The sequence below is a fragment of the Pimephales promelas genome, chromosome 22 (genome assembly GCF_988280905.1).
Source record: "Pimephales promelas chromosome 22, fPimPro1.hap1.1, whole genome shotgun sequence".
Taxonomy (NCBI): Eukaryota; Metazoa; Chordata; class Actinopteri; order Cypriniformes; family Leuciscidae; genus Pimephales; species Pimephales promelas.
Genome location: NC_142790.1, coordinates 23,981,259 through 24,001,781, shown reverse-complemented (window position 1 = coordinate 24,001,781; position 20,523 = coordinate 23,981,259). Strand labels below are relative to the sequence as shown.

General features: G+C 36.8%; 1 protein-coding gene across 4 annotated transcripts in view; it reads left to right on the top strand.

Annotated features, from left to right (window-relative positions):
- The window catches only part of aglb (amylo-alpha-1,6-glucosidase and 4-alpha-glucanotransferase b), a 23,733-nt gene extending 3,407 nt beyond the window's left edge, over positions 1–20,326 (top strand). For 3 of the 4 annotated variants that reach the window (XM_089125656.1, XM_089125657.1, XM_039670420.2), the window contains exons 5-34: positions 779–982; positions 2,333–2,514; positions 2,599–2,710; positions 2,805–2,931; positions 3,252–3,354; positions 3,458–3,555; positions 4,935–5,074; positions 5,252–5,439; positions 6,002–6,125; positions 7,303–7,466; positions 7,610–7,711; positions 8,775–8,930; positions 9,682–9,832; positions 10,019–10,143; positions 10,375–10,487; positions 11,239–11,373; positions 11,552–11,682; positions 11,761–11,897; positions 12,037–12,170; positions 12,260–12,435; positions 13,859–13,961; positions 14,038–14,263; positions 16,262–16,379; positions 16,471–16,606; positions 16,771–16,883; positions 18,173–18,384; positions 18,461–18,558; positions 18,946–19,033; positions 19,115–19,248; positions 19,402–20,326. In XM_089125656.1, the coding sequence (XP_088981782.1) occupies positions 779–982; positions 2,333–2,514; positions 2,599–2,710; positions 2,805–2,931; positions 3,252–3,354; positions 3,458–3,555; positions 4,935–5,074; positions 5,252–5,439; positions 6,002–6,125; positions 7,303–7,466; positions 7,610–7,711; positions 8,775–8,930; positions 9,682–9,832; positions 10,019–10,143; positions 10,375–10,487; positions 11,239–11,373; positions 11,552–11,682; positions 11,761–11,897; positions 12,037–12,170; positions 12,260–12,435; positions 13,859–13,961; positions 14,038–14,263; positions 16,262–16,379; positions 16,471–16,606; positions 16,771–16,883; positions 18,173–18,384; positions 18,461–18,558; positions 18,946–19,033; positions 19,115–19,248; positions 19,402–19,519 (4,148 nt within the window). In that variant the 3' untranslated portion in view covers positions 19,520–20,326. Of the gene's footprint in view, positions 1–778; positions 983–2,332; positions 2,515–2,598; positions 2,711–2,804; positions 2,932–3,251; positions 3,355–3,457; positions 3,556–4,934; positions 5,075–5,251; positions 5,440–6,001; positions 6,126–6,487; positions 6,612–7,302; positions 7,467–7,609; positions 7,712–8,774; positions 8,931–9,681; positions 9,833–10,018; positions 10,144–10,374; positions 10,488–11,238; positions 11,374–11,551; positions 11,683–11,760; positions 11,898–12,036; positions 12,171–12,259; positions 12,436–13,858; positions 13,962–14,037; positions 14,264–16,261; positions 16,380–16,470; positions 16,607–16,770; positions 16,884–18,172; positions 18,385–18,460; positions 18,559–18,945; positions 19,034–19,114; positions 19,249–19,401 lie in introns of all 4 variants that reach the window. The other variant, XM_089125658.1, reaches the window with a different exon arrangement.
- The last annotated feature ends 197 nt before the right edge of the window (positions 20,327–20,523 follow it).

Below are 20,523 nucleotides of genomic sequence, written 5' to 3'. Positions count from 1 at the left end.
TGGTTGAACTTTATACATTACAGATTGTCACTATCCACGATACATCGCTTTGCATTTTTGTATTGCGATATATTATGACTCAATATATTGTTACACTCCTATTAGAACGTTTGACTTATGTGCATGTTTTTGAACTATTTTTGTGGACATTCTGGACAAGTACTTTCCAATTTGACAAGATTAAGAATGAATTTGATATTAATTTTCCTTTTCAGCCATAGACAGGCTCAGTTATTTCTTAATTAGTGGTGTTGATTAAAACAATCTGTTGCCTCTAGGACTTGAACAAACCATTAACTCGAAGTATTAAACTTTGGTGTTTAATACTGGTGTTTCCAACTTTGGTTCCAACCATTTGTGCAATTGATGAATGAAACCTCAAATCATGAAGACTGTTGTATATCTTTTTATGCTAGATTTTCACTTAAATAAAACCGTAAAAAAATAAGACAATAAAAAAAGATGATAAAACGGGTGAAAATTAACCCCCATTGTCTTACATTGTAGGAGTGACCAAAGCCATAGGAGTCCAGAATCTAATTTTTTAAAAGACTTTTTTTTATTCCAGTAAGTAACCATAGCAAACAGCCTAAACACAATATCAACGCCCTAGCAACCAGCCAAAACACCCTAGAAATCATATAAAAACTCCCTGGCACTTTTGCTCTGATTACAACTAACAAGCCATTTTTTGGCCAAGTTTAGCCATTTAAGACACAAAAAGCACAACTGAAGTTGATGAACCACTTATTTTTTATATGTTTTTTTTAATGTTCAGGTTACAATATGATCCACTTCACGCCTCTGCAGAAACTAGGCTTATCACGGTCATGCTACTCCATAGCTGATCAGCTAGAGCTGAACCCCGATTTCTCCCCACCTGGAAAGAAGTACACCTGGATGGATGTGGGCAACCTGACGGAGAAACTCAAGAAAGAGTGGAATGTGATTTGCATCACAGATGTGGTGTACAACCACACAGGTAATTTTTGGAGAAACTTCCAGCACTGCATCTTTGGCTATTTATCTCATTGGAATGGCAATGTCACCTCTGAAGAACGACACAGCACACTCAGAAAGAAGTGGTTAGGTTATTTATATATCAATTGCAGCAATCAGAGAGTAGATGAAAGCTGGTCACATCTGTGGCACAATGGTTAGGATTTTTGACCTTTCAGTCACACTGTAGGAAGATTAATGTTGGCTGCCTCGTTCTTTGTGACATTCTAATGTTTCATGTTGCCCTCTGCTGCATGTCTGTCATGGGAACAAATTTTCATGTCTGCCCTTATGAACACCATATAGTTGAATTAAGCGTCAAACTGAGAACTGTTTCTTGCCAACTTGCTTTGTTTTGGTTAGTCTGTAAAAATGTGCTCCAGCAGGGTGTGAAAGTAGTTCTACAGGGTGCATGAAGTTTTATATTTCAGTATTTTTCCTTTCGATCTTTTGCTGTGGTTAACATGCTTTAACTATGAGCCATCGGCCTTTACTGACTACAAACAGCTCAATTACAGTAACCCTCAGAGACTCAGTCTCTAAAGCAATCAAATCCACATTTTCAATAAATATGGGTTAAAACTATATAAACCTGCAGCTCACACTTTGAAATATATTATAGCAAAAATTTTGGCAGGGAAATAAAAAAAGTCTCCCAGCAAGCGACTACTTTAGCAATTTTCCAAACAAGTAATTCAATTTGTTGTTTTATTATTATTGATTAGTGATTAGTGATGTTAATTAGAAAATGGATGTTTCTCCCAAAACGGTTGTACAAATCCTAGTGGTCATTATTGTTTTTATTGTTACACACACAACAAAGCTTATTCACTAGATCGTAGATTCATTATTCCAGATTTTTTTTTAGTTTCCTGCTCTTTAAACACAGCTGTCATCTTTGCTTATAAGCAGAACGGCTGTGATAGTGTAAATTTGGAATCAGAGCAGCTCTGTAGACACCAGACTTAAGTTTATCACACTTAATGAGCATTTTGAAATTTATTTTACTTGCCTTTTATTATGTGCAAACATACCAATCCTTATCAGGAACTCGCATAGAATTCTTCACCATTTACTTTCCAACCAATTAACTATGTTTGCATGTCGCCTTTTCATTTTCCACACACTTTTGACCCAGCATGTGTAATATAATCTTGTGCTAACAGTCAGGTACAGGAGATTGCATTTCCTTCCGTTTGGTTTTTGAAAGGAAATCACTCCAATTGACTAAAGTAAAATGAGCCGTAGGTCATAGTGATGATGAAACAGTTTAAAGAACTTTTTATTTTTTTTACATATAAGACTATGATTTTATGATTGTTCCTTTGGTTAGCTTCCAACAGTAAATGGATTAGACTCCATCCAGAGTGTGGCTATAACCTGGTAAACTCTCCTCATCTGAAGCCAGCCTGGCTGCTGGATAGAGCCCTGTGGCACTTCAGCTCTGCTGTAGCTGATGGGAAATACAGCGACAGTGGCCTTCCACCTCTTATTGAGAACGAAAACCACATTACTGTGAGTCTGGAGGCTGTCACGGATTTTTAATATGCCAAAAAATCCTTTAGAGTGTGTGTGATGGTGTTTGGTTTGATGTTTCAGATCCTACGTGGGCTTCTATGGACGGAAGTTTTCACCAAGATGAAACTATGGGAGTTTCTGCAGGTGAATGTTGAGAAAGCCGTGGAGCAGTTTAAGAAGGTTCTTCAGGCTGGTGAGCGTTTGAAGTCTGCTAGCATGTTCTTGGATGCTCTTTCACTTGTATTTTGTTGGGTCGATGGTAAGTTGGATGTATTTGGCATCTGTAGGTAACAAACCTGAGGGCCCTGAGCTGATGGGAAAGCCGAAATTAAAAGTCATCCAGGATTCACAGTATAGACGCCTCAGCAACACCGTAGACATGCAACTGGCCCTGGAGATATTTGGCAGACACACGTGAGTCCACTTCCTGTTCAAGTTCTGTATAATGATTGTTTTTTTTGTTTTTTTTTTGGATATTATACTTATCTTGGTCACCCTGATCTTTTCATATAATTGTAAAATCACAATGAAGCAATAATATTCTAATGGTCATATAATTACATGTGTAATTTATATATATGTGTGTGTGTGTGTGTGTGTGTGTGTATGTGTGTGTTTTCATCAATTTTTACAGTAAAATTTGATTTTTATATGTCTGTTTTCTCTTATAATGCCAGTGTACTGCATTTTGTGAACAAATACATTTAATTTCCCTGTATATATCAAAACAACAGTAATGGTCCAAAATCCATTCAAGAATCCTGTGATTGGTTTAAGAAGAGTCTTGAGGAACTGAATGTGGAATGCTATAAGGAAATGCAAAGTAATCACGAGAAGGTTGGTTTCTGTACGCCTCAAGTGTGTGTGTACGATTCACAGATGATCTTGTTGTTTATCTTTGTTGTCTGTTTGGTTCATTTATGTCACTTTTCCCCCGCAGGTTATAAACTGCATAGTTGGAACAGTTTGTTATGAAAGACTCGCCACCCATGGTCCTCTACTTGGACCTGTCACTAAGACAAACCCTTTGGTGACTAGGTAAATATCAAGAAATGTCGCAGAGCAAGACTGGTGGCAATCTGAAACTCTGGTCTACTTTTTATTTTTTAATCAAACGTCTTTTTATTAAAGCATATGTTTTAACATACAATTCACTTTTTAATTAATTCCAAGTAACAACAATACAAAAACGATGGCAAAAACACCACCAGACTGACCACGATTACCCACAATATCCCAACCGCCTATTCGTCCGTCTAACCCCTTCCCATGTCTCTCCACTTCATCCACCCTTCGTCTGGTCTACCTTGAAACGTATTCTGCCCAAGTGCTGCCCACTTAGGAATAAATAATCTGACAGACATAAATACAGTTAACAAAAATGTGTTCAAACAACGTTTTGCTAATGTTCCCATTAGGTTATGAAAATGCTAATTCTGAATGTTTTAAACTTGTTTTTTTTATGCAGTCATTAAAGGTCCACTATGTTACTTTTGACACTAGCAGGTAAAAAATAAAACAAAAATATTTTTTTGGTTGTGCTTTTGCTCTGCATGACTTTGTGGATAAATATGGTTGGAAAGAGAGATTATCCTACTGCTCAGTAAACATGAACTTATAGGCTTAAGAGATGAAACCAGCTTAGATGGAAAGGATCTCAAGTTGACTAGCTGAAGACGTTACTGTAGCTTTACCCATTAACTCTTTCCCCGCCATTGATGGACATGTCTGGCTTTCCGTGTTTTCACTGTTATACAGTAGGGGGCGCTATTATTAGGCATCTTCTGAAAGAGTTCTGAATATGAAAAAGAAGCAGAAATACCCGATAGCATAGATAAGCAGATGCATATGTAAAATAATGTGATCATCAACATTAAAAAGCATATCCAAACTGCTGAATGTTGCAAATGCTGAATAGGACTGTGCAAGCATAAGGGGTGTTGATGACCTCGATTTACTCCATCTATGTTTTGCTTTTGATCATCATTCTGAATCCGATCTGGATGTATTCTTTGACAAAAATGCAATTTTCTAAGCTTTTTCTCAAAATGTTGCTTTTTTATGAAACTTACCCACATTCAAGTGTTCATAAAAAAAATATTGCAATAAGCTAGAATAAAACAGGTTTTTTGTTTAAAAGCTGATGCTCTGTTCTTTATTTTGACATAGCCTATGGCATGTCCAGATATGCCTACCTCAAAATATTCAGAGTGCCATGAAAATGCTTATGTATTCTAGTCACGGGCCCCAAACAAAACTTTTTAATGCCACAAATATTTTCCCCCTCTGTAGTGTTCATTGTAGCCGCATGATATCTTGTAAGCTTAGCATTTTATTGATATCTTGATATCTTGATACATGATATCTTGTAAGCTTATACCGTTTTCATCCATGTTTTTTTTGTTTTAATAATTCAGATATTTTACCTACCCTTTTGAGGACATGCCAATTGAGCAGGAAAACCAGCTGATGCTGAATCCAAATGAGGCTTGTCATCTGCTCGCCCATAATGGATGGGTCATGGGTGATGACCCGCTCAGAAACTTTGCAGAGGCAGGTCAGTCAAAATATGTGTGTATGTTGGTTTCTTCTGAACGGTAATGAAAATATCTGCTTGCTGGTCTACACTGGTTTATGCTGGTTGGGTCAGCAAAGCCATTGAAAAATTGCATGGTCTTTCTGGTGACAAGATAGTCTAGCCTGGTTTTTAATGGTTGATGTATCTGTCTGTTAGGGTCTAATGTTTACCTCAGAAGAGAGCTTGTTTGCTGGGGTGACAGTGTTAAACTTCGCTATGGCGACAAGCCAGAAGACTGTCCATACTTATGGGCTCACATGAAGAAGTACACCGAGATCACAGCCAAACACTTCTCCGGTGTGCGTCTGGATAACTGCCACTCCACACCCCTTCACGTGGCTGAGGTACGTGCTCAGATTTCCACTTTATTTTTTGATCTGGAGGCATATTTTATGATATATTTATACAAATGACACCATATTTTACTGACAGGAACTCAGAACATTTTGCAGTGTCATTGTAGATTCATAGATTGATCTATTTATACAAATGACACCATATGCTACGGTCAGGAATTCAGAGTGTTTTGCAGTGTCATTGTAGATTCATAGATTGATCTATTTATACAAATGACACCAAATGTTATTGACAGGAACTCCGAACGTTTTGCAGTGTCATTGTAGATTCATAGATTGATTATATTTATACAAATGACACCAAATGCTACAGTCAGGAATTCAGAATGTTTTGCAGTGTCATTGTTGATTCATAGATTGATCTATTTATAGAAAATGACACCATATGCTACAGTCGGGAATTCAGAATGTTTTGCAGTGTCATTGTAGATTCACAGATAATATCTGAAGAATGTGAAAACTATGTTGAAAATATGCAGTTTCATTCCTTTGTACTCCAGGTTTTTCATGTGTACTATTAAATGTGGCGTCTTGTATGTTGTGTCTATAGGCCATGTTAGCTGCAGCCAGAGTGGTCAGGCCCAATCTTTATGTGATAGCTGAACTCTTTACAGGAAGTGAACAGCTTGACGATTTGTTTGTAAATCGGCTGGGGATAACCAGTCTCGTCAGAGGTACTGCGGACTGCAAGAGACACACGTTTGCCCTTATGCTCAATTTGCTCTTTGTGTTTTTCCCCCTCTTTTTGCTTTCTCAAAACATTAATACCTTACTGTTAATAACACACTTTTACTCTCCATCACCTAATTTGACCATGTGCACAAATAATCCTATATTAATGCCATAATCTGCATTGCTAATATACCTGCATTATATCCTTTATGCTTTACTATGTAACCTGAGCATGTTCCTACTCATTGACATGCACTTCATACATTGTTTGTCTTGCTTAGTTTACCCACACCCACATCACTCCATCCATTCATCCATCCATTGTTCTTTCTAACCCTGCTGCTGTGTGCTGAATGGGCTGCAGTATATGTTAGCTTTCGCTCGTCATCACAGACCTGATCTGTATGTGATGGCTGAGCTCTTTACTGGCAGCGAAGAGCTGGACAATGTCTTTGTGACTAGGCTTGGCATTACCTCCCTTATCCGAGGTAAGACGCAAAGAGATTGGGAAATGCAGTTGCAGTGACACTCAGAAATAAGGACCATGCCATGTGAAATACATATTTTACAGCAGATGTAAATCATCCTCAAAATGAGCTAAAACACCACAGCTGCTGTTGATAGAGTTTGAGTTGTATTTCACACAGAATATCCTTAGATTTGAGATGTATTGCGATTCTTGAACTACTGGCACTTTCATGTCACAGGGGCTAATTTTCAAATATTAATTTCTTTGATGAAGGCCACATAAACCTTTCATTTATTTTTGTTATTTTTAAAAAACATCTATGTTTACATTGTATTGTTTTACATTTGTCCCATATTGAAATTTAAAATGGACATTTTGGATGATCTCAGCAAAAAGTGAAATGAAAACCATTTCAATATATTTATTGTGTAAAAAATAATTTTAATAAGTTTTTACAGTTTTTTTTTTGTCCAATGAGGAAACAATGAAGCACTGATGGTTATAAAAATACAGATTTCCTCTTTGATGTATGTACAGAACTGTATATATAATATAGTTAGTGCATAAATTAAATAAACTAGTGAGAGTATGAAAAGTGCCTAGAGTTTAAAAAACACCCAAATTATACAGCAACATGAACCCTGTCATGTAAAGTTTGATCTTTTTATCAAATGTCCCATTTATGATAAGATTTGTTCTCTCATCATCAGAGGCCATGAGTGCCAGGGACAGCCATGAGGAGGGTCGACTGGTGTATCGTTTCGGAGGGGAGCCTGTAGGGTCATTCATACAGCCAAACTTCAGGCCCTTAGTGCCGTCTATCGCTCATGCCATGTTTCTGGATGTTACCCATGACAACGAATGTCCCATTCAGGTCAGTAACACATAAAATCCTGTATTGTATATTAATTTTTATATATATCATGAGGTTATTATTACTTATGTCACTGTTTATTTTATTAGTATTTAATATACATTTTTAATGTGAAAGATGTTTTTCTTATTCTTGTTGTGTAGGTTCGTTCGGCGTATGATGCTTTACCCAGCTCTGCTATCGTCTCTATGGCCTGCTGCGCCTCGGGCAGCACTAGAGGATACGATGAGCTCGTACCTCACCAGGTAAAAATGACTACAGTGACTTAATTTCCACTGAGGATGGGGTTATAAAAGTAAAGCCAATGCTAACCCAATGGTGGTAAACCAAACATACCAAAAAAAAAAAAAAAAAAAAAAAAAAAAAAAAACATACAATAACAATGGGTCACTGCATTTGCCTCTCAAACATTTACAGAGGTCAAGGGCTTACAGAACCTGTTTTCTCACAGAACACTAACTCTGGTGGTATTAATACATAAAGGGGGATACACAGACATATAATGGCCATTACACACAATAAACGAATATGAAAACACACAATATACATAAACAAACACCTCAAACAATACTATCAAATGACTTCACTTAATAAATATACTTCTTATAAACAAACAAAAGAAAAGCAAGCAAAATAGTCCTTGGAGTTCCCCCGGAGATGAAACCGGAATGGTTGTGGCCCGATCATCGGCCGGAACCGTATATATACGTCCAATGTTTCCACTCGAACCCCTTTTGATGGTGCACAAGCTCACGGGACTCAGACCAGACGTATCAAACAAACAAACAAACAAAAAGAACGGTAAGAATAAACTTAAACTAAACGTTAAAGAGTGTGCGCACTTATCTCCAAACGAAAGTTTAAATAAAGTTTATTAAACCAAAATAATGTTGTTGTGTATTCTTTACTGTAAACAAATTCCATTATATAAAAACTCAAACTGACCTGAGCCAGGCTCACCAACATCTGCCACAGTCACGTAGACAGGTCTTAACAGCTTTTAGTTACAGCGTTCAGGAACCGTTAACTATGAGCTAAATTAATATTGTTATTACTGGTAGAGTTACCGGGTACCGGGCATTTTCTCACCTGTTCCCAACTCCCAACCTGTAACGTTACAGTTGCACACGCATAGTAGTGCAAGCGTTACATTATCTCATCCCATCTCACCAACAGTTTAATACTCGCAGCTAGTGAAGTGGTAGGTAGATTGACCGTGTTACCTTTCAATAGCAAAATTCACCCGCATTTAGCAGGTGGTCGGGTGTTAATTTCAGGGCCTGATTCAACCCGCTTTTCTCCTCTCAGATTTCAGTAGTAAAGGAAGAGCGTCTGTACCCTAAATGGAATCCGGATGCGCTACCCTCTTCTGTTGGGGAGGTGAACCTCCAGACTGGTATAATGGCAGGAAAGCTGGCCCTCAACAAACTCCACCAAGAACTGGCAGAGAAGGGCTTCACCCAGGTTAAAGTTTATTCATTTCAGATGTCAAATAATTGTATTATGAGACACAATCATTAACAGCAAGAGGAGACTTTGATGCTTATTACAAAGTTTTTTATTAACTTTTATTAAGCAATTGTAACTTTATATCTCACAATTTTGACTTTATAACGCACAATTGCGACTTTACATCTCACAATTCTGACTTTACATCTCGCAATTGTGAGAAATAAAATCAGAATTGTGAGATGTAAACTTGCAATTATGAGAAAAAAAAGTCAGAATTATGGGATAGAAAGTTGCATTTACCTTTTTTATTTTTCATTCTGTGGTGGAAACAAGCTTCCATACATACCTCATACCAAACTTGTTTATAAATAGAAGAACTTACATTTTAAGTTCATTTTAAAAGCAAAAATGTGAAGCTCAGGTTTTACCAAAACACTTGAAGAGTTGGTTTTCAGACATTTTCTCAGAACAAACTTTGCCCCCTTTGCTGTTTAACATTATATAGTTTTCAAAATATTTGATCATTTAAAAACCTTACCACTTTACTCTAATCCAAAGACATTCAGACATATTTAGCTGTCCAAATACTTTTTTCAAACCCCTATAAATTAATTATATTTGTATTAAAATGTTATTTGAGCTGTAAAGTTGTCATTAGGGTGGTGGGACGCGTTGTCATTTTTGTACCTGTAACCTACACCTCTCAGTCTTTTGTGCTCATTGCTGTCTGTTTCTTTGTATTTGTTCATCATGCATGTCACAGGTTTACGTAGATCAGCTAGATGAAGACACCGTGGCTGTGACCAGGCATTGCCCCAGCACCCATCAGTCTGTTGTGACTGTGTCTCGAACAGCGTTTAAAAACCCAGAAACACACCAATACAAAGAGCATCTGGCCCCCATGTACATCCCAGGTACAGTGGTGAAAACTTAAAGTGCTAAGCGCTCTTTGCTTTCAGATTATGCTGTTGAAATCAAAGTCATGTAATTTTATGTAGAGCACATTAAATAGTTTGACAATTTATTTTCTCTTTAAGTGCAACTTAAGTGCAACTTCTGGTCCTACCAGTTTCTATCTAATCTGCCATCATGTTACACAGGGAAAATTGAGGAGGTGATTTTAGAGGCACGTACAATAGAGAGAAATGCTGAATCATACGCGAAAGATGAGACGTGCGTTAACGGCTTGCCGAACTACACTGTTGATATCCGTGAACACATCCAGGTAATCGCACTAGTCCTGGGTGCAGCTATGCTGTGTCATGAAGTGTCTGTAATGAATGCTGTCATCAGGAAGAGACAAAGATCCTGCTCTGTGTGATTTGTGGTTATTTGTTGGCTTTTAATATGCTCTTTTTATAGCCTCTTAGTGTAGAGTTACTTTAATACTGTACTTGTGTGCACAGCTTGTCCCTACTGATGTAGGCCTGCATATGACACATGTTTTTTTTTTTAGTTAAAGGACAGTGAAATTGTAAAACAGGGAGATGCTACCACAAAGGGCCGCAGTGAGTTTGTTGAGGAGATTTTGTTTGAAAAGCTCACTCCCGGTAGTGTAATTTCATTCAGGTAATCAAACACACACCAAATTAAATTTATCCTATTTACTTTAGTCTATTTAATGTATTTCACTATAGTTATTTGTCACTTATTAGAAAAATAACAGCATTTCTTTTTTTATGCAGCCCATGGTCACCATAATTATATTTTCATGACATTATATTTTTGTGAGTTTGTTTGTGGTTAACACCTTCACATTCTGTGGCTATTTTCATCTTCATGGCAAAAAATGGTCGCAAAATATTTATATAAAGAGTCTTTTAAAAACACATTTTTGGGTGCATTTCAGACACACAAAATTTGTTTTTTTAATAGAATCTTTATATAAATATTTTGCGACCATTCTTTAGAATAAGAAGATGTTAACCACAAACAAACTCAAAAAAATATAATGTCATGATAATATAATTATGGTGACCATGGGCTGCATAGAAGGAGAAATGCTGTTATTTTTTCCCATGAAACTTCCATAGATTTTTTCATATCTTCATAAAAGCACTTGGATTATAGACCTCAAATCATATAGACCACTTTTATAGTGCTTTTAAAGTGCTCTTTTGTTGATGCTTGAATGGGGATGTAGTGGTGTTGGGAAAAAAATCTATGGAAGTCTCTTTTTGTGTGTGTGTGTTCCATGGGTGAAAACATGAACAACAGCATTTGATTGTTTAAATCCACATAAGTGTGAATCATTTTTAGGTGAACTGTTCCTTTAAACAAATATTAATGAATTAATTTCAACATGTAACTGATTTCACAGGGTGAGTCTTGATCCAAACTCTCAGAAAATGGTCGGATACTTGCGAACTCAACTCTCACAGTTCAACCGCCTGTATAGATCCGGCAGTCTGACTGACAGCAATGTTCCTGGCATCCTGAAAATAGCTCTAGAATTGTAAGTCATATTTACCTTTACCTTTCAGAAACTCAATTCTCATTAATTCACTTGCTTAGAAAGCGAAATATCAACTGTGCTGTTTAACATTCATTTTATTACATAATGATATGAATCAATTCAGTTTCTTTCAACGTAATTCTGTCATTAAGACCTGTTGTTTTAAATTACGTGGCAGTTTAATATCCAAACTGACTCTGGCCGAGCTGAACGTCTTATTATTCCGCTGTGATGCGGAGGAACAGGAAGATGGTGGTGGCTGCTACAATATACCATCCTGGATGCCGCTGAAGTACGGAGGCCTACAAGGTACCACAATACCCAAATAACATGATCGGTCACTGTAGTCATGTGACTGAATAAACATCATGCTTTCAATTCTCGCAGGTTTTGTGTCAGTGTTGTCTGAGATTCGTCCCAAAAATGACCTCGGACATCCGTTTTGTGACAATCTCAGGCAAGGGGATTGGATGATCAATTACGTGAGCACTCGCCTGATGAATAAAGGCGGAGCTCTGCGGGAGGTAGGAAAGGAAATATGTTTTTTTTAGTAATGAAGTAATAAATAATCAAGTCAAATGTAGTTTGGTGTTCAACTCCGAACAGATTAGCAAAAATGTAAATTCATGTTTTTCACACTTTGATGTGGCATATTTATCCTAGGTCGGAAAGTGGTTCAGTGCTGTATTCACATACCTCAAGCATATTCCACGCTACTTAGTGCCGTGTTATTTTGATGCCATTATTATTGGGGCGTATGCCACGGCTGTAGATGAAATCTTCAACCAAATGTCCAGGTCTGATTTGTTCTCTGTATAAGTTTAATATTTTGTGAGTAATACCTACTGTATAATAATGTGTGTAATGGGTTCCATTGAACTGACAGCTTTGTTCAGAACGGGTCGACCCTGGTCAAGCAGCTGGCCCTGGGCTCGGTTCAGATGTGCGGGGTGGGTAATGTCCCTGCCCTGCCCCCCCTCTCCCCAGAACTGGAGGATGTCCCGGTCCGACTCAACAATGTGACCAAACAAGAGGAGCAATGTTGCGTGTCTCTTGCTGCAGGTTGGATTCATATACATTTTCATCAACTAACTAATTAGATTGCCTGGGATATTTAGATTAATTCATGCTTTAAATTTCCTAAAACAAGGCCTTTTAGGCCAAGAAACTCCCATTTACATATTGAGATGATTAAAGAAAATTCAGATGCAGGGCCTATATAGTATCATGCAAATAGTACATATTTACATACTTGAAAAAAATTGATGTACCAACTCATACACTTCCACATTTTATATTGTGCCTAAATTGTGAGAGGTACTATTAAATGATAAGCTGACAGTTTTTTGTCTAATTACAAATCTTTACATAGTGCAATTTTGTAAATGTTTAAATTATGTGCACTCTCAGATTGGAGTGGGTGGGTGTCATTAATCTAGTGCAAAATAAATATACATTTATTTTATGCTAAGTTATACTACAAAAACATTTACAAATATGTACTTAATTTAAATGCAATTGTACTTTTGGTTAACTTAATTGATATACTTAAAGTCTGCTAAATTGGGACAGCTAATTTTGTACTAATAACAACTTCTCACAAAAAACGTATGCCTAATCTACAATGCACGTGTAAGCACATGAAATTGTTCTTATCCTGGCTCTTATGTTATGAAAAACTAAATACATTATTTTATGTATGGTTTAAATTGTTCTGTCTTGAACTTAGAATACATTTAAAAATGGAAGTTATTTGCGAATCATAATTTGTCCGTGTAAACATTCATATGCCTTTAAAACCATTTGAATCAAATGAAATGGATTGAAAGATTCTTGGCCCAGGGAAAAAAAGCTCTGCAGGTTTGACGCATTATGAAAATGAGGCCAATCATTGTCATCAGTAAACACGACAAGTCTAACAGGTTGGCTGATTTTATTAGTGAACACAGCAGAGAAAGTTCACAACCGTCGCAGACGAACACCGTTACCAAGAATGGGCTCAGAGAAGTAGCCTCACTATTTGATTAATCAAAAGTCATGATTCTCAAACATTCTGTTCAATATTTCATTGTCCCTTCCATATTACAATGTATTGAGTAAGATATAAATGTAAATTTAAATGGTGACTATACATCAATAAGGATGATTTTACAGTTTTGGCCTGGTTTAAAATGCAACAGTCAGTTTTATACAGCATCGAAAGTTCATTGAAAAGTTTGAACTTCTTCCTACTCCTTTTTGAACATGGGAAATTATTAAATGATTATTTGAATAACCTACATTAATTTTGGAAGTTTGTGCTGAGAAGGACATTACTTTATATATTTTTTTATTTTTATAAATGAATTCAATTTTGTATATTTTTTATTTTATGTTTTCTACATGTTCAAACTACTACTACTACTACAGCATGTCACAGGGTTTCCTACTGTGTCTCTTGGGCTGATAAAGATGCTTGTGGTTGCAGTAACTTTCATCTGTGCAGGTCTGCCTCATTTCTCCACTGGAATCTTCCGCTGCTGGGGGCGAGACACGTTCATAGCTCTACGCGGTCTCATGCTTTTGACAGGGAGGTACCTGGAGGCCAGGTGAGCATCTTATTTTAGAATGCATACTATACCCATCCTGCCAAAATCATCTTCTAATCTGGGGTGTTTCCGACAGAAATATAATCTTAGCCTTTGCTGGCACGATGCGCCATGGTCTGATCCCTAATCTGCTGGGTCAGGGTGTCGCAGCCCGTTATAACTGCCGTGATGCAGTGTGGTGGTGGCTTCAGTGCATCCAGGACTACTGTAGCATCGTGCCCAACGGCATAGATATTATAACATGCCCTGTGTCTCGTATGTATCCCACTGATGATTCAGAGGCACAGCCCCTGGGGACAGTGGTAAGAAGGAAATAATATTTGACTGCCTATGATACTTGATACAGTACAATAGATCTTTGTCAGGGTAGCTATATTTAATCTTTGCAGGAATGAAAACTAGGTGTAAGGGAAAGAATTACAGTGACCTATTTAACAACACACCAATTGTTCAGCTGATGAATCATCTTTCAGGAAAAAAAAAATATGTAAAAAATTAAGTTGTGAAAATGATGTGATCTAGAATCTTTGGCATTGTAAAGACTAAGTTTATCTTTAAGAGCCTAGTTTTTTTTATCCACATTAAATTCAATATGGCAGCCATTCAGTAACCTGACTAAAGGGGCTTTTACACCGGATAGTTCTAAGAACTAGGAACCAGGGTGGTTTATCTGGAACTAATGGTTCCTGGTAATTTTTCCTGATTAGATTCACACCACCAGTAGGAACTATGAAGTGATGTAATCCGCGCACGTTGTTGTGAATTTTAATTAGTTGCGGACCTTTATTTTGATTCACACAGTGCTCACATTCTCCGTGTTTAGTTTACGATCTGTCTAATACGTTATTTTTTTATTCATGTACTGTCATAGAAAGACAGTATATGAAAAGGTATCAGTATATGGCATGTGGTTGATATCCAGTTGCCAGCTGAGCAGGAATACATAATCATGTTTGGCTTGGTTCCCTCAAAGTTGCGTTGGATTTTCTCCTTAGCGTAAAGGTTAATAGGCCTGTCTTTCACTTTTTCCCATGTTTGTAGAGTTAGTTTCTGGAGTAAATATATAGGTTATAATCTGTGCGTTTACACAACTTTTTTGAAAATGGCGGATGGTGGTGTTTTCGCGTGCGTTCGGCTAATCATGTCACTGGTAGTTCCTATAGTGCTGGTTTATGGCTTTGTTCAAGTCCTCCTGGGAAGTTCGTACTTATGATATGGGAAATCGTGTTTACGATACGAGCTTCCCACTGGTATTTACGACATTATGGTGGCGTTCATGTAGTTCAACACATAAATACGATATGTATGAGATGACTTGAACGCACCATTAGACCCTACTCTGAAGTAGGAACTAAATGAGGTTCTCCAAAAGGAGTTCCTAGAATTAAAATCGTTCCTAGTTCCTGCGGTGCAAACATGCCAAAATCCGGGTAATTCCACCAATAGTTCTAGGAACTATGAAAAGTTTTTTCTTTAAATGCCCCTTATAATCCTAAGGGAACCACCCTGGTTGTTAGTTCTTAAAGCTCATTTCCTACAACTATCCGGTGCGAATGGTCTATTATTTTTTTTACTTTTAAAATATTTTGCTACTTAATCTACTTTACTTCCATTTAACATCCAAAATATTAGCCACTGGAATAAAAAAAGCCTTTCATTTTTATGATTTTGTTTCATAATTACCTATTACATTATCATTACCTACTACATTAGCATGGATAAGTAACTTTCACTGCCTTTTTTTTAAATTATTCAATTAATTTTTGTGTAACATCATTCACTTTATAATAGGTTCAGACTTGTACGTTTTAAGATATTGTTTGCTCACCCTCAAGTTGTTCCAAACCTGTATGAATTTCAATCTCCTGCTAAACACAAAAGATATTTTGAAGAGTGTCGGTAACAAAACAGCTGATGGACCCCATTGACTTCTATAGTATTTTCTTTACATAATATGGAAGTCAATGGGGCCCATCAACTGATTTAGTTACCAATATTCTTCAAAATATTTTCTTTTGTGTTCAACAGAAGAAAGAAATCCATACATGTTTGGAAGAACAATTTTGGGGTGAACTATCCCTTTAACTTCCGTTTAATATTTAAATTATTAGTCTCTAGAATTAATTAAGATTTAATTTTTATGATTCCATACTTTTATGGTGCTTTTTTGTAGCTCAACAACCCCAGTCCTCAGAAAAAAAAGTGTAGCCAGAATATTCTTCAAAAATGTAAAAAATAATTTTGGCGTGGTTTCAGATTGACTGAATGCTGTTAATATTTTTGTTCATGACTTGAATCAGGATCACGACCAGCCATTATATGTGGTCATTCAAGAGGCTATGCAGCGTCATATCCAGGGAATAGTGTTCAGAGAGAGAAACGCGGGTCCGCAAATCGACAGTAACATGCGAGATGAAGGTGAGTCATTTTCTATGAATGCACAGAGGACTCTGTTTTTCCATGTCTGTCTCAAACCACACCTTGCTTTTGCAATTGCCCTGCTTCATAGGCTTTAACGTTGAGGCCAAAGTAAATCCCGAGACAGGCTTAGTTTACGGTGGAAATCGCTTCAACTGTGGGACGTGGATGGATAAAATGGGAGAGAGCGACAAAGCCCATAATAGAGGTGTTCCAGCCACACCCAGGTACTATAATTACCTGCTAGCATACCTGTCACACTAAACCTCTACAGTGTAATAAAGCTCCACTATATCCAGTAGAAAATAATGCTTTTAATGAACACTGAGACTAAATGGCGTGGATAAACTAGTCCTCCATATGTGGATGATGGCATTGTGTTTATGTTCAGGGATGGCTCTGCGGTGGAGATTGTAGGTCTTAGTAAGTCAGCGGTGCGCTGGCTGATGATGATGAATGAGAGTGGAAATTATCCATACTCCTCTGTCACAATACACAGAGATGGTACGTTCTTTATTACACATTCTCATTCTCAATGGAAATGTCAGTGTTTATTGTTTTATTACAAAATAAAGTGCCAGTAATAACTGGTAATAATTTTAATTTATTGCACAATAAGTTGCCAGTAAGATATATATAAGATATATATCTCTTACTGGCAACTTATTGTGCAATAAATATATAATTTATATATATTTAAATTATATATATATTAGGGGTGTAATGGTACATGTATTCGTATTGAACCGTTTCGGTTCGAGGCTTCCGGTTCGGTACGCATACAAACCGAACGATTGCTTGGACCATTTTTCTTGCCGGCAAAATTCGTGCTGACGCGGCCAACACAACGTTGCGCAACATCCAAATGGCAAGGGTAATGAAAGCAGAATGAAACTGCGCTACTCGTTATGTGCTTCACGGATCGTTTATCAGTTCGGACCAGCAACATCTGTGCAGCGCGAGCCGATCTCGATCAAGCAACACTGTTACCACACAGTGCTAAGAGATCCGGTAAAGAAAACATTTGAATTCGCCACTGAGGTAATAACATCGCTGCGAGATCTAGTGAGATGCATTCACATTTCTCCGTTATTAACCGTAGATCTCTATTAGATCAAACAGCGCTGTCATGGAAACCAGGAGAAACATTGTGCCGTGAATTAACTAGTACTTTACGTCCACAGACCAGCAACATTCACCATGGATTTAATATAGTAACACTAACTGTAACCAGTTTGGCTGGAATGGTGAAATGCTTTCAAGTACTTCACACATCTTTTTCCAGCACTTCAAAAATTCAAATATTATATAAATAAATATATATTTAAATGTTATTTTTAATGTGATGACCAAAACATTATTTGTTCATCCTTCAAAGATGACCCCTATTTATAAACCTGAAAGTTTCAAGATCTCGAAAAACTCACACTTATTTAAAAATATTTTTTCTTTAAACAAATAGGAAATTTCTCTGGCATTTCTTTCTTTTTGCTGTATCGAAAACGTACCGAACCGTGACTTTAAAACCGAGGTACGTACCGAACCGTGATTTTTGTGTACCGTTACACCCCTAATATATATATATATATATATATATATATATATAAAATATTATTTATTCATTTTTTTATTATTTTAAATAAAGTGACACTTTACTATCCTGCACTGTTGAAAAGCCATCACAATTCAATGTTTTGGACTATATATTTACAGCCTATTCAAGTGACAGCATGAAAATCACTTTTCATATATTTTAATGATCGATCATGACCATTACAATGTGGTTCATCCAGGAGCAGAACAGTCAATTTCATATAAGGAGTGGAATCAACTGATCCAAGAGAGTTTTGAAAGGTTATTCTACGTGTCAGATGACCCTGCAGACCCAAATGAGCAACATCCCGAACTGGTCCACAAGAAATGCATTTACAAAGACAGTTATGGGTCCTCTAGCCCCTGGTGTGACTACCAGCTCAGGCCTAATTTCACCATCGCTATGGTTGTGGTGAGTCTTAGTGCTTGTAAAAATCTTTTCAAGTGTTTTGGAGGCTGTTCTCTTATACACCAGTTTGTTTCACCAGGCGCCAGAGTTGTTTACAGTGCAAAGAGCCTGGAAAGCTTTAGAGATGGTAGAAAAGAAGCTGCTCGGCCCTCTGGGAATGAAAACACTGGACCCAGAGTAAGTAGAAAACAACACCTGCTGTCTGCCTATTGCCTGAGCAGCTACTTATGTTAAGAGTGCTCTTCTGGCGTGCTGACTGGACATGGTTTTATAAGTGTTTTTGGGAATGCTTTCTTTGAAGACCATGCTTATAAAGAATTATAGCTCCATTTATACTTATTTATAAGTATTACTATTTTAAACATATATTTATAAAGACTCATTAAAACCTATAGTGCATTTTAAGTTATAGTTACATTTATAGATTTTTTATAATTATTTATAAGTCATGCATTTGCTTTTTTGCAAGTTAGTTGCAAGTGTCCAGAACTAAAGTATGTGCATCAGTGAAGTCATTCGCATGTAGATGTTTTTGATGTTGGCGTGTCTGTATTTGTCTAACAGTGATCTGGTGTATTGTGGCGTTTATGACAACGCCCTGGATAATGACGACTACAACTGTGCAAAAGGATTCAATTATCACCAAGGACCTGTAAGTATATTTTTGAATCATATCAGATGTGCAAGCCATATTGTTTTTTTAAACCATGCACATTTAATCATTCGTTTTCAGGAATGGCTTTGGCCAGTTGGATACTTCTTACGAGCCAAACTTTATTTCGCTAAGAAAATGGGCCAAGAGAAGTACAACGAAAGTGTGTACCTGGTGAAGAATGTTCTGTCTAGACTTTATACCCATTTAGAAAGGTATTCCAGATCTCACACGCAAACAAAAATGGTTGTATTTCTTGTGAAATTGTTGTAATCTACAAGAGATTGAGTTTAATAATTAAGTATTTGAGTCATTTGCACAGTGTACAGCAGCTCATAGGCATATCAATATGTTGTCTATTGTTCTAGATCACCTTGGAAGGGTTTACCTGAGCTGACCAATGAAAACGGACAGTACTGCCCATTCAGTTGTGAAACACAGGCCTGGTCTATCGCCACTGTTCTGGAGGCCTTCTATGATCTATGATTATGTCAAGGACCTTGAAGATCTCATGTACTACTTTACACCTAACTGAGAAGTTTAAAGGACATTATTTTACATTCACAACCTTGTCCAGACACAAATGTGTGCTGCTACTGTTACTACTTTAGTGTTTGGAAAAAAATGGAAATACTTTATATGTTGATTGCGCCAACTCATTTTAGAGACCTTTTTGTCATTTTTACATTCTTATTAGTGACTAGCAGCATATTCAGATTGGGTTTGTTGGTTAAGAGACAGATTTATCGCCTTTTGTGATTATTAAAACGCATCTGATGATCCCTCAAGAAAAAGAATAGATTCCTTACTTTAAAATAGAACTGGTGCTTTACTTCATTAAATTCATTTAAACAACATCTTAGACCTATAAAAACAGATCTTAATTTAGATCAGCAATATGGGCGGTCTTTTCCAAGGGCAACAAAAGCTTGTTCTGCTTTCATAAACAGAATAATCTACTTCATCATAAGATGACTAACACATTTTAGTCTCACTCATGCATTACAGAGCAGGTGCACCACAGTCTTGAGTTATTTGTAAACTCAGCTTTGAGCTAACAATCCATGGCAAATGTAATTTTAACTCTCTGTGAAACAGTGTTGGCTTTGTAACCTTGATTTTTCTTCCCTTTCTTGCTATTCAGAAACAAAACACATTGTTAGGTTAGAATTGCTAAGTCATTTCTATTTTCTGGTTCGCCCTTACATGGAAAATACATGCTGGTTTAGAAATTCGAATAATGTCTGTACGTTTTCCCCTACATCTTAGACATTGAGAGATCAATTTTGCCTATAGTCGTTTTAAAAACACTGCAACTATATAAAAAAAAAGTAATGCAATTTCACTGGTGATTTTTGTCAATTACAATAGCATCTGTTATATTATTGCTGTTAAACTTGTGCTATGTTTAATGGAAAGGACATACAGAAAAGAGGAGTGATCACTTTATAGAACGATACTAAAGAATAAATAATAATTCATTCAACTTT